Here is a 13,118-nt window from a genome sequence, read left to right on the forward strand (position 1 = left end):
CTCTGCAGTATTCTTGTCAGACATTACATTCTCATACCACCATCCCTACCTCAGGGTTCATTCACAACAGTAGTTACCGATGTAAAACTTGCCACATCCACACACCAACTACCACTTCCTACCATAAACATTCTGCCTTTTCTCTATCTGTTTTCATACTTTATTTGTATTTTATTACTCTTTCTTCGTCCTATTTTCTCTTCTTCTTTGTCCATGCAGAGTTCTGCTCCCCAATCTATACCCCTATTCCATGACTTCTTTCCTGCTTGTAGAAGGAACTTGCATTAGCAAAAGCTAGGAGCATTGTATCTCTCTTCATTTTTATTACTTGCTATTCTGGAAGTTGTGCCTCCATAGTGTAAGTGTTGCCCTCACCATCTGTCTCTGTAAACTAACTGAATTTCTGGATGTACTTTTTCTTTTTACAATCAAAATTTTTCAATTTTTAAAGGCTATAGTTAATTTTTACTTCTTTTAATTCACCAGGTGAATGTTGGGGACAAATGCTTTTAGGTGTGAAGACTGAGGCACTAGAATCAGCAGGACAAGCATTGCGTCAGTGGCTTAATACTGAGTTCCTCTGTTTTCGTGGAGGTGTGTATCACTTACCACCAGGCAGAAGTGAACCTGACACATATTCAAGTCTGCCACACCACTGTGTCTGCAGAGGAGTAGTTGGTCTTGCTGTCTCTCTCTCAAAGCAGTCAGATCTTCCAGAGAAAGAAAGACTGGTTGCAAAGGAGTGTCTTAGGGTGTTGGGTTACAGTTATCCAAAACCCTTGCCTCCCCTCAACTGGAACTTTCTTGATGACTTCGTTAATTGTGGAAAAGATATAAGGGAGTGTGCGCTAACTGTGGCAGCTAAACAGTCAGCCACTTCTCCATCTGCAAGAAAGTTTCTAGAAGATTTTGTTTGTAAACTAAACATTTCATTGGACTTGGTAAGTATGAATTGACACTGTTTGCAAGAAGTTTTGAATTCATTCCATGTGTCATAGACTTTTAACTAATCAAGAATAGGTGCATGTATTATTATTATTATTATTATTATTATTATTTTCCATCCGTTATCTTGCTACAACTCTTCTGCATATTGCTGAAATTTATGAATCTCTGTAGTAAGAGGCACAAAATGGACATTTATAATGTTTAGTTGAGGATTGTCAAAACCAAAGACTTGTTTTTAACTCCAAAATTGGATCTTGTTCCATATGAGGCAGGGTAACTGCAAGTTTTCTATTAGCAGATTAGTCTGAACACTTTTATACAGACTTTGATTATACTTTCTTGGAACATTGACAATTTAGAGAAGAGATTCTTGAGTTTTTGTTTGTTCTATTTCCGCCTCATAACACGTTACAGGGTTTTAAACTGCAGTCATCAGTCCACTAATAAAGCAGAACATTTTTAGAAGAGTCCTGAGCTTTAAAAGAAGGAAAGAGAGTAAGAAAGAAGGAAGAGGTGTCAAAGGTTGTGCGGTTGACATCAAGATCATTAGTTATAGAATACTGCCTTGTATGGACACAAATGTGAAAAGGGAATGTGTTACACTTGTTGAGCAACAATCCACATATTTAACTGTAGTGAGTTTCAGGATACCAGAGAAAACGTGCATCATATTGGCCTACTTTTCAACCCTTTAGTACACCATTCTGTCTTTTTTTCCTCCTACTATTACTGAAATATTTTGACACTGGCCCTTAGTAGGTAAGTTGGAGAAACCACTTGGAGGATCAGTAACAGTGTGCAGTTGTTTGGTGTTGGACTGGAATAAGAATGTGGTTATTTTCTATGTTTTGAAAAAGGAGAGACATAAGCAACACACATTCTGATGTGATGTGATAATATTCATTCAGTACTGTTTCCTACGAAAGAGTGAGATTATTTGAGGGAAAATACAGTTATCCATAAAGGGAATGTTGTAAGAAAATAAATATGGTAATAACATAACTCAAAGCTTACAATATAGCAGTTATTTCTCAGGTCAGGAAGCTACTTTGGTGGGCTGCCTGTGGTTCACCTTCTTGACATAAGGTTTAATGTCTTTACTAGAGACAGGAATATTTCAAGTATCACGTTTTTCAAATCAGAGACCCATGTCAATAATTCCTGAGATGCTTTCTCAGTCTAGGACAGGAAAGGAGAGTCTACTTATCAATTTGTGAGTGTTTTAGCCTCTGCTGCTCGTACTTGAAAGTAGATAGAGACAGACTTTGTAACCACTCACACAGACAGTGACACAGAGGTGTGTGGAACAATGGTTTTGTGGCATCTGTAACAACAAACTTCTCCGAGTGAATGGCTGGCCAGAAGCAACACCCATAATACAGCATTACTGGTAAAAAATATGGGAAACACATCAGGAGTTATTTGATTCAAGAGATGAAAACAGCAATATCAAACTCTGAATATCTGAGTGGCACAAAAACTGAAGCTTTGTGGAATTCACGAGACCGCCTGAACCACATCCAGTTGGGATATTAATTAGTGGTATCATGCAAGCAGCCAGACCCTCTGCAAACATTGTGCTCTCAATGGTGTCATTGAAAAGACTGCACATTGAGGTCAACAATCGCGCTAGGCAGGTAATCTGGAATGCTATCAGGTACTAACACCCTCCTCCATTTACTTTATTATCAAAATAGTCAAGTGTACAGAGGAAGGCGGTAAGAGGTGCTAATATCCTTGCCAAAGGATCCCACAGCATGTCTACACCTTGCTCATCCAACTCTGATGTTGGCAGTGGTATTATGGATGTCCCATCATAAGCCACAGGACTGTTTCTTGGGCCTGCCTATGTGGAAGTGAGAGTAATTAGTGTTTCAAAGGACAGCAGTGAATCTGCTTTCATGCACACTTCATTTTCTTGACACTTGACCTCCTTTTTTTTATTTGTGTTGCAGTTCATAGGTAGCGGGAGTTAGAAGTGAATTAGGGGTTGCAGTCGTTCAACCTTAATTAGCTCTCACCATTGTTCAATGTTCCCCTCATCTTGTTACTGAATTTGGATACAGTAATTTTAATGATGGTGGCAGGCAGGCTTGTGGGTAGGCTTGTGGTTGTGTTTTTGTGTACAAGACAGCTGTGAGGAAGGGGATGAGGGGAGTTTGTTGTAGCTTCCCACAGTTAGACTGCTTCTGATGTCAGGCCAGCCACACATGATCAGCCACGACTTCAAACATTTGTTTCCCATTATTACCGATATGGTACTGTGTGTTACTTCACTTGGAGGCTTCCGACTCCTGTGTTCATAAACTTATGTCCTGAGTGTGCAGGGTGAGAGGACTCACTGCCCTCCATTATTTCCACTCAAATTCATTACACAGAAAACAAGTTATTTGATACGTAAATCATCTTTATTTCCTTTGCAAAAACAGACATAATGTCTTATGGGATAACAGCAATCAGTGATTTTATAATGTTACTTAAAATCTGTCTTGATTGCAATTTTTTTTTTAAATTCATATGACCAGTTTCGGTTCATTCAGAACCATCTTCAGATCTGATATTGTAGTTACAGGAGTAACCCGTCCAAATCCAGCAATTTTCACATGCTTCATCAGATCTGAAGATGGTTCTGAATGAACCGAAACAGGTCATATGAATAATAAAAAAAAAAAAAAAAACAAAAAAAATGCAATCAAGACGGATTTTAACTAACATCTTTATTTCCTTCTCCTAAATACTTCCAAGACACACAGTGTGTCCAACCATTGTGGTGCTTGCCAGGCTGAGCCATGCATCCACTTGCTGAGGCATCTCAGTACACATGTATGCCATGACCAGAGGGACAGGTTGGCACACACAAATTTGATTACAAAGTTTCCAACAGGGAATAGGTTATACTAGATGTACTGACATGACAGGTTACAAGATACAACACTAGTTGCTGCAAGGAGTGGAAAAAGTGAGTGCATGAGGGGTAATATCAGCAGCTGCTGTGGGTCTACCTGGGGTTCCAGCCAAAAGAGCAAGTCCATACATGGAAGAAACCCACTTGATAGTGTGGCTGCATGTGTGGACAGGCACCACAGGCAAATAAATTATGAAGACTCTGACCATGCATTTCCTTGGATGGACTGTGTCCATTTCCTATCTTTTGTGAGGAAGCTAATGACTGCTTTAAGAGAACTGATTATTGTAATATTTTTTCATGTCTGCATTGTAAATGTCCTGATGAATTGCTCCATTTCAGAACTCAATGTTGGTAAAGAAAAGAGATGGGTAGGTACTCTACCTTGTTATGGCTCTAGAATTCTTGAACCACATTTGCCACAAATTGGGGGTTGTCATTGGAAGCTACAATAATAGATGCCCATGTGTTGCAGATATGATGACCAGAGCATGGATGACGTATGACCATTATCCTTTTTCATTCAATATGTACCTCAGGTATTTCATAGTTAATTCAAAAAAATTTACACTTAACGAGCCAGAAACACTAGCCATTGGGTTGAAGTCGCTCAACCAATGCCAGTAGTTTTTAAAAATGCTGCTCCTAAGTGATACATGTTACAGTTATATCATCTAAATAATTTGTACAATTTGGAATACTATGAAACAGTTTTCAGAGCACTTGCATGCCTAAATGATTGTCTATTATACAGATACATGCTGAATGGCTTATTACTAGGGCCCTGATTTTAATGACAAGTCATGTTTTTTTCTGAACTATAGGGTGAATTTTAGAACAATTTATACCCAAATCTAGGCATTTTAGTGTCAAAAAATGTATTTTGATTTTGCATATAAAGTCATATTTCAGCAGATTTTAGTAATAGGTCATATTGCAGCTAACTTTTAATATAATATGTCATATATCCGTCAACTTTTGCCTAAAATGCATATACTGTTTTTGTCATATCTTACGGGACACACGAATAAGAAAATGAATATGTTGCTCACAAGTCAATATTTAACGTTCTATTATGAAAGATAAACAGATAAGTTAGTACACAGGTTTATTTCTCAGGACTGTAGCAGAAAATCGGTGTGCCACAACAGTTGTTACGCGAACATAAAACATTGTTGCGCAGAGTGGACAACACGCTCTCATAGCCAACAAAGGCGGCTTCTGCCATAATAATCATCGCAGTCGCACAGGTGTTCTCAGTAACCAGTTTGAATACAGCCTTTGCCTTGATCAATATGCATAAAGCAAAGTGCGCCGACAGTGTGAAGTTGCGAGGATATGTTCGAGAATTTGGAGAGAAGTTCTTTAGTACTGATGGGAAAATATTATTTGGTAAACTGTGTGAAATTAAAGTTAGTGCAGAAAAGCGCTTTAATCTGCAACAACACTGTAATACCGCTAAACACAGCAGCTGTGTCAAATGAAGTGCAGAAAATAACAGCAGGCAAACGCTGTTATTTGAACATACAGGTCAATCGTCAAGCGTGCAATCATTCTGCAAGGATTTGTGTGAAATGATGGTGTCCTGCAATGTCCCATTGGAAAAACTGAAGAATCCACACTTCAGACAGTTCTTGGAGAAGTACACCACATATCCAGTTCCAGATAAATCTACACTGAGAAAGAACTATTTATCTGTATCCTACAATGATGTGCTCAACAAAAATATGAATTACTATTGCTGAGCAAAAGATCTGGTTGTCGACAGATGAAACTACAGATATTAGTGGGCGAAATATTGCAAATGTTGTTGTTGGCATTCTAAAAGTTGATGGCCTTGGAGATATGTTCCTACTAACATGTGAAGCTGTCGATAGAGTTAACAATTCGATGATTGCTATTTTGTTTGACAACTCCCTGAAGCTACTGTGGCCGGATGGTGTGAAAAGAGAGAATGTTTTGCTGCTTGTAACAGATGGTGCTTCATATATGGCTAAAGCAGCCAAAGGGCTTCAGATTTTCTACCCCAGTATGGTGTATGCCACTTGCCTTGCACATGCGTTGCACAGAGTTGCCGAAGAGGTGCGATCATATTACCCTGACGTGTACAAATTGATTTCCTGTTGCAAGAAAATCTATGTGAAGGCTCCGCTGTGGGTGCAGAAATTCAAGGAACAAGCACCTTCAACACCCCTCCCACCTACACCTGTTCTTACACAATGGGGTTCTTGGCTTAATGCTGCTGAGTATTACTGCACCAACTATACCCAAATAATTAATGGAAAATCTCATATAAAGATGTGAAACAATTACTAACAAAGAGATAGATGGGCTGACCAGTACTTACCTCAGCTCAGTACAGCCGATAGAAACACAGAAAACAACCAAAAATTCATTCCGGAAACATTTTAACTTTAGATATTTAATTTCCCTACCCACCAGTTACCCACTATGTACCCTAATCCTACACCACATTATTTACGTTCATTCCAGAAACATGCATTTACGTAGCCAAACTGCAATCCCACATACTTTTCCTCTGTTCCTGCTTAACCTTTGGAATTACCCCTAAAGGACTTACCTTAAAAGTTCCCATCTCTGGGTGCAATTCCTCCTTCCACCAATCTCTCCTGGACTTCCAGAACCTTCAATCCTTAGCCCTTACCCAACTGGTCCTGAATCTCTACACTACTTCATGTAACCACCACTCCCAACAGCTCCTATCTCTCTTCAAAGTCCTCCACCTCTCAAACCCTTGCTTGGAGAACACACTCAGGAACATCATCCTAGAAGCCAGCCGCAAACTTGAGTCCCATGCCACACACCACCTGAAAAAACTATCCACAGTGCTAGTGCAACACCTAAGAAGTGGGGTCCCTCTCCCTATCCCTCACAAACACCAACCACAACAGAACTGTCAACAAACCCCCCTCATAGCCAACAAACCTAGCCTAGCGACCCTACACAATCTCCCCATCCCAGCACATACCCCACACAGACCAAATCTCAACTATAACCACAGTCAAATGCCACACATCACCAACCCCAATTCAGTTCTAAACCTCTCATCCAGATCCCTCTCTCCTCCAGAGACATCTGTTCTATCAAAAGGCTTAACCTTTAGCCCCCATACCTAAATTCAACCACACTGCCCTGGTTAAAGATCTCCTCTCATTCACCCGGAACCTCAACTGGAAATATCACTTCACTACCCAAACACAGCCCCCAAATACTAGACCCAGTGTTGAACCTTGTCTAGAACAGTTCCGACCGCCTTCTCAAAGGGATTCTCCTCCCCTCCCCCAAAACCATCCCTTGCAGACATTTCAGGAATTCCTCACATCCAGTGTTGCCTCCCAGTCCTTCTTGAAGAACATCCCGACAAGCCCCAACATCACCCCAGCTGAATCCTGTGCCATTAAGCAGCTGAAAACAGACCGCTCTATTGTAATCCTTCCGGCGGATAAAGGCTCCACAACTGTGGTACTTGACCGTGTGGAGTATGTGGCAGAAGGACTGCGTCAACTCTCCAACACCTCAACCTACAAAGCTGTTACCCAGGATCCCATTCCCTCCATCCAGACTGAGCTGCAGAAAATCCTAAAAATCCAAGGTCCCTCACAAGGCCTCACAATGGCTTCCATAGACTTACTCACTCCACCTGAGCCACATACCCCTACCTTCTACCTATTACCCAAAATCCACAAAGAGAACCATCCTGGCCGTCCCATTGTAGCAGGCTTCAAAGCCCCAACAGAACGTATCTCAGCTCTGGTAGACCAACACCTCCAACCTATCACCCGCAGACTCCCATCCTACATCAAGGACACAAACCACTTCCTAGAACGCCTCAAATCCATTCCCACTCCTCTCCCACCTGAAACCTTTCTTGTCACCATAGATGCTACATCCCTTTACACAAACATCCCACACACCCATGGTCTCTCTGCCCTTGAGCATTACCTCTCCCAATGCCTACCCGAAGATCTTCCAAAAACCTCGTTCCTTATCACACTTATCAACTTCATCCTCACCCATAATTACTTCACTTTTGAAGGCCAGACCTACAAACAAATCAGGGGAACTGCCATAGGAACCAGGATGGCTCCGTCCTATGCCAACCTCTTCATGGGCCGCATGGAGGAGGCTTTCCTGAAGACCCAACAGCTGCTTCCCCTGGCCTGGTATAGGTTTATAGATGACATCTTTGTGGTCTGGACTCATGGTGAAGAAACACTCCTTAATTTCCTCCATAACCTCAACTCCTTTTCGAATCTGAATTTCACCTGGTCCTTCTCCAAAACCCAAGCCACCTTCCTGGATGTTGACCTTCATCTTGTTGAAGCTCACATCCACACCTCTGTCCATATCAAACCCACCAACAAACAACAGTACCTTCACTTTGATAGCTGCCATCCATTCCACATCAAACACTCCCTTCCCTACAGTCTAGGTATTCGTGGCAAACGTATCTGCTCCAGTGACGAATCCCTCAACAATTACACCAATAACCTGACCAGTGCTTTCCTCTCCCGCAACTATCCTGCAGACCTTGTCCATAAACAGATCTCCCGATCAATACATTCCTCCCTGTCCAACGACAATATTCCTACCCTCAGACCACACAGAAGCATCCCCCTTGTCACCCAATATTATCCTGGCCTCGAATACATCAATAAATTACTCCGCCAGGGATATGACTTTCTCAAGTCAACCCCTGAAATGAGATCATCCCTTGACAAAATTCTCCCCACACCACCCAGAGTTGCCTTTCGTCGTCCCCCTAACCTCCGTAACATCCTTGTTAAACCCTACAATATTCCCAGACTACTTTCTCTACCCAGCGGTTCCTACCCCTGTAACTGACCTCGCTGCAAAACCTGCCCCATGCATCCCTCCACAACCACCTACTCCAGCCCTGCTACTGGTAAAACATACACAATTCAAGGCAGGGCCACATGTGAAACTACACATGTCATTTATCAGCTGACATGCCTGCACTGCACAGCCTTTTACATTGGTATGACAACAACTAAACTGGCTGAGCGCATGAACGGACACAGACGAACTGTCCTCCTAGGAGATGTCCAATACCCAGCAGCGGAGCATGCCCTCCAGCATAATTCTAGGGACCTAGGAACCTGCTACACCGTATGTGCCATTTGGCTTCTCCCACCTAACACCAGTCCCTCTGAACTGCGGAGATGGGAAGTTGCACTCCAGCACATCCTTGCATCCCGCCATCCCCCTGGACTGAACCTACGTTAAACAACCTCACTCCCATTTCCTTTTCAGTCTTCTCCTCTTTCCCTTTCCTCTTTAGCCATTCATGCATCTTTTCATCCTACATCTTTATACTATACACCTCTTTATTTCTGTATGCATCCTCTTTGGTTTGAAGCTGGCACAGTACCTACAGCAGAATATCTTTGGCTTCCCTCTGACAACCATGCCTCCATCCTTGCTACCTTCCCTGTTTTCCTTTCCCTGTTGCATCATAACCTGGGTTGTGAGTAACTAAATCCACTTTCCCTTCTTCCCTTTCTTTCCCCTCTCTCCTCCCTGATGAAGGAACATTTATTCCGAAAGCTAGGAACTTAAATTTTCGGTTGTTTTTTGTGTTTCTATCGGCTGTACTGAGCTGAGGTAAGTACTGGCCAGCCCCTCAACTATACCCAAATAAAGACAATCTTCTGTGAGCTTGATAGCGATGGATCAAGTGCTATCAAAATTGTGAAAGAAGTTTTTACAGATACATTGTCTCGAAACTTACCATACATCAGTGCCAATTTTGCAGTGATGTCAAAAGCCATCAAACAACTGGAAGCTGTTGGCACTCAGCTATGTGAGGCCCTGAGTATTGTGAAACATGTGCAGAGTGAGTTGGGTTGAGTTCTTGGTCATGTGGCTGACGAAGTGAAAACCAAATTGCAAAGTGTTCACCAGCAGAATCCTGGATATTCTACACTGTGCAAAATTAGTGACAAGTCTTTCAGGGAATGTCACAACATTTGAAGATACTGAAACAAAGCTGAACTCCAGTGACCTGGCTGCCTTCAAATACGCTCCAGTGACATCTTGTGAAGTGGAGAGAAGCTTTTCCAGGTACAAAACTATCCTCAGTGACAGCTGTAGATCTTTGATAATGGAAAACCTGAAAATGCACCTTGTGATCCAGTGCAACTTTGCAGATACTAAAGATTGACATACAGTATTAAATAATGTGAAACGCTTTAAATACTATGTAGAAATAAAAACATTGTTTTACTGTTTCGGTAGATGATCTTTTCACTGTACTTTGTGTTTAGAAAATAAAACTTTCAGACATTCAAAAAATAGGTGCAAATTAGCCACAAACCCTACAGAAAGAAAGAACTATACTTACAATATTTTGAGAAGTGAATTTTGTATTACTTTATGATGAATAAAAAATTAAATAAACAAACAAGAATACTTTAAATAAACTTATATTAAGTCATATTTTATTTTTTAAGATCATATTTATGTAAGCTTTAGGTCATAATTGCTTGCATATTTCCCTACTTACTAGGGACCTCAAAAATTTGAATTTGCATTAAATCCGAACACAGATGAGAGTCTTCCTCAGAATACAAATTTACATAATAAATGCTATTTCATACTGATTTGTATCCAGATGAACAATTTTACTGGAGTCTATTTGAAATAGCTTTATTTTCTGCATATAAATATTGAGAAAAAGAATTTACAGTTACTAGTGTAGCATAATGTGTGGCAAAGCCCAATTTGAAAAGATACTGTGCCTAAGAACGAATTTGTGCATGAACACAATGACATAGAAGTGTGCTTGTAAATTATGCTCTGATGGCACATCAACTATGAATTGTGGGTGGTCTCTGTATCACACCATGTATGAGAGTATCGGTCCTAGCTTCTTACAACAACGAAACACGTATAATTGTAGGCTAGCTAAAGTTGGAATAATGCAAACATTCTAAAGTGGCAGTTCTGAGTAGCAGGGTCTGCCCCGGTAGCTGAGTGGTCAGCGCGATGGACTGTCGTGCCAAGGGGCCTGGGTTCGATTTCCGGCTGGGTCAGAGATTTTCTCTGCTCAGGGACTGGGTGTTGTGTTGTCTTCATCATCATCATTGTCTTCGTCCTCATCATCTCATCCCTTTAATTAACCCTGCCAAATCCAACCATAACCATGCTGACCCTGCACCCCTGCGGGACAAAGGCACAAGGAAAATAGGAAAAGAAGGAGTAGTTCTGAGTAGCAGGATTTTTGAGCTGTGGTTGCATACCAGTGGAGGTCCGGCATGAACTACTTTGTTACGGCACTACCAACCCGGGTAAGAAATTGTGTGGAAGCCTTTACCAAATGCTCTGTACAATCTGCTTTGCTTTGGATTGTGTGTTGCTTGTTTTCTTTTCTTATTTTATGGTGAGTGAGGAGACTAAACCTATTCCATCATAGGGTTTGAGTATGATTCTCACAGTACCAGTAGGGACTGATGAGCTCTACGACCACGTGTCCATTCTGCTTTCGCAGAAACACTGAACATGGGTGTAGGCTGCCAAACCTGTGAAAGGCAGGCAAGGCTTTTTCCCTTGCAATGCCCCTCCTTGTTGGGTAATCAAAGTACTTGTTTGTGCCCAAGGCTAGCTGCTATGTTATGCAGTTCCACACTGCAGCAACTGGAAAACAAAACTGGTCAAAAAATTTAGACTGTGCCGAGAGTCTTCCTGTAAAGTGTGAATAGAGTTATTTTCAGTTTTACTTCTACTCTAAGTACCTCTACCTGTAGCATGATCAATTATGGGTTGTACAGCAATGAATGTCCAGAAAAGGACCCTGCAACTTGCTAAACAGGGCTTGTATGCGACAGATTCAAAATCAGTTCAGGGAAAACATGGAAGTTTTTGCAAAACTAAACATTCCACTCAAAAAGCTCTTATTATAGAGAAGAAAATTTATTCTCTCTGATTATTACTATTTTATCTCCAAAGAACTTTGTTTTTAATGATGAATTTTTTCTTCAAGCCTGTGCCTTTTAAATTTAGATGTGTAATTATCTGATTTTGCCAAAAATAGATACTACATTTTCAGATCCCTCTGTATTACTCACTAGATTTTTACTTGATTTTGTTATCAACAAACAACTGCATACACGTTTCAATGGGACCTGTTTTAAAGAATAGTGGCTCCTTGGCCAGTTTAGCTAACTGTTAGGACTGAATACAGTCATTATTTTATCTCTGAAAACCTTGTTTTTAATGATGATTTCTTCATCAAAATTCAACTAAAAATCATCACATACCATATTTGAGCTATTACACTTTTTTTATAACTACCATTGTCATTAACCCACTGGCTTGGACATACTGGCGACTAGTGGAAAAATGCTACTATTGGAGCGCAAAAAAAAGGCTAATATCATTCTATTGTAAAAGAATGACTGAAGAGTGGGATACCAGCTGTCTCATTCTAACTCTCTCAGCACCTATAAAAATTTTCCCAAAAATTTTGACATGGGAACTTATTCACACTCTTTTTAAAATGCAGATCGTATCTCACTCTCTCAAACTCCCCTAACTGTAACTCACTCACAACCACTTGTCCATCATTGTAAGTTGTTCATTCTCCTCCACTTCCATTTGCCCATTTTCACCCAGTCATTCATCCCAACACATTGTCATGATCTCTTTGTGTCTCTGTCACTATCCCCTGTCTCATGGCCCTATTTCCTATCTCAAAGCCACATTCTCCTGCTCACAGCCATTGTTTCCTGTGTTCTGTCCTGTTACTGCTGTCTCCTCCCAATGTCACTGTCTCCTTCTTGCTTCTCTCTCTCTTAATGCTCATTCATTTCTTCCTACTGCTGTTGTATTTTCTCAGTGTTACTGTCTCTCTCTCTCTTCCTTATCATCATTGTTACAGACATTGTCTCTCACTATCACTGGCACTTGTCCTCTTCCAGTTTCTCCTTCTCTTAATCTATCTACATCTACATCTACATACATACTGCGCAAGCCACCTGATGATGTGTGGCACTGTCTTCTTCAATATTTTCCCAGCACTGTTCTGTCTCTGTCAGCTCTGTTCTGCTGCCACTGTGTCCCTCTCTTTCTTTCTCAGTGCCGTTGTCTCCACCGCTCTTTCTATACTACAACCGTTGTCTAATCTTCCAGTATTTATTACTTTTTTGTCTCCCTCTTTCACTGTTTCCTTCTCTCCCAGCACAGAAAAGCATGAATGTGTTCGTTCATATGCCAAAATTTTTGG

The 13,118-nt window shown here is 41.0% G+C and overlaps 1 protein-coding gene across 5 annotated transcripts in view; it reads left to right on the forward strand.

Moving 5' to 3' along the window:
* Positions 1–13,118, forward strand: part of LOC126271912 (focadhesin) — a 273,808-nt gene that overhangs the window by 166,474 nt on the left and 94,216 nt on the right. For all 5 annotated transcript variants that reach the window (XR_007549156.1, XM_049974302.1, XM_049974305.1 and 2 more), the window contains exon 13: positions 487–941. Coding sequence is in view for 4 of the 5 variants with exons in the window: in XM_049974302.1 (XP_049830259.1) it covers positions 487–941 (455 nt within the window). In the remaining variant the exon portion in view is untranslated. The remainder of the gene's footprint in view (positions 1–486; positions 942–13,118) is intronic.

This window comes from Schistocerca gregaria, chromosome 5, assembly GCF_023897955.1.
Source record: "Schistocerca gregaria isolate iqSchGreg1 chromosome 5, iqSchGreg1.2, whole genome shotgun sequence".
Lineage (NCBI taxonomy): Eukaryota > Metazoa > Arthropoda > Insecta > Orthoptera > Acrididae > Schistocerca > Schistocerca gregaria.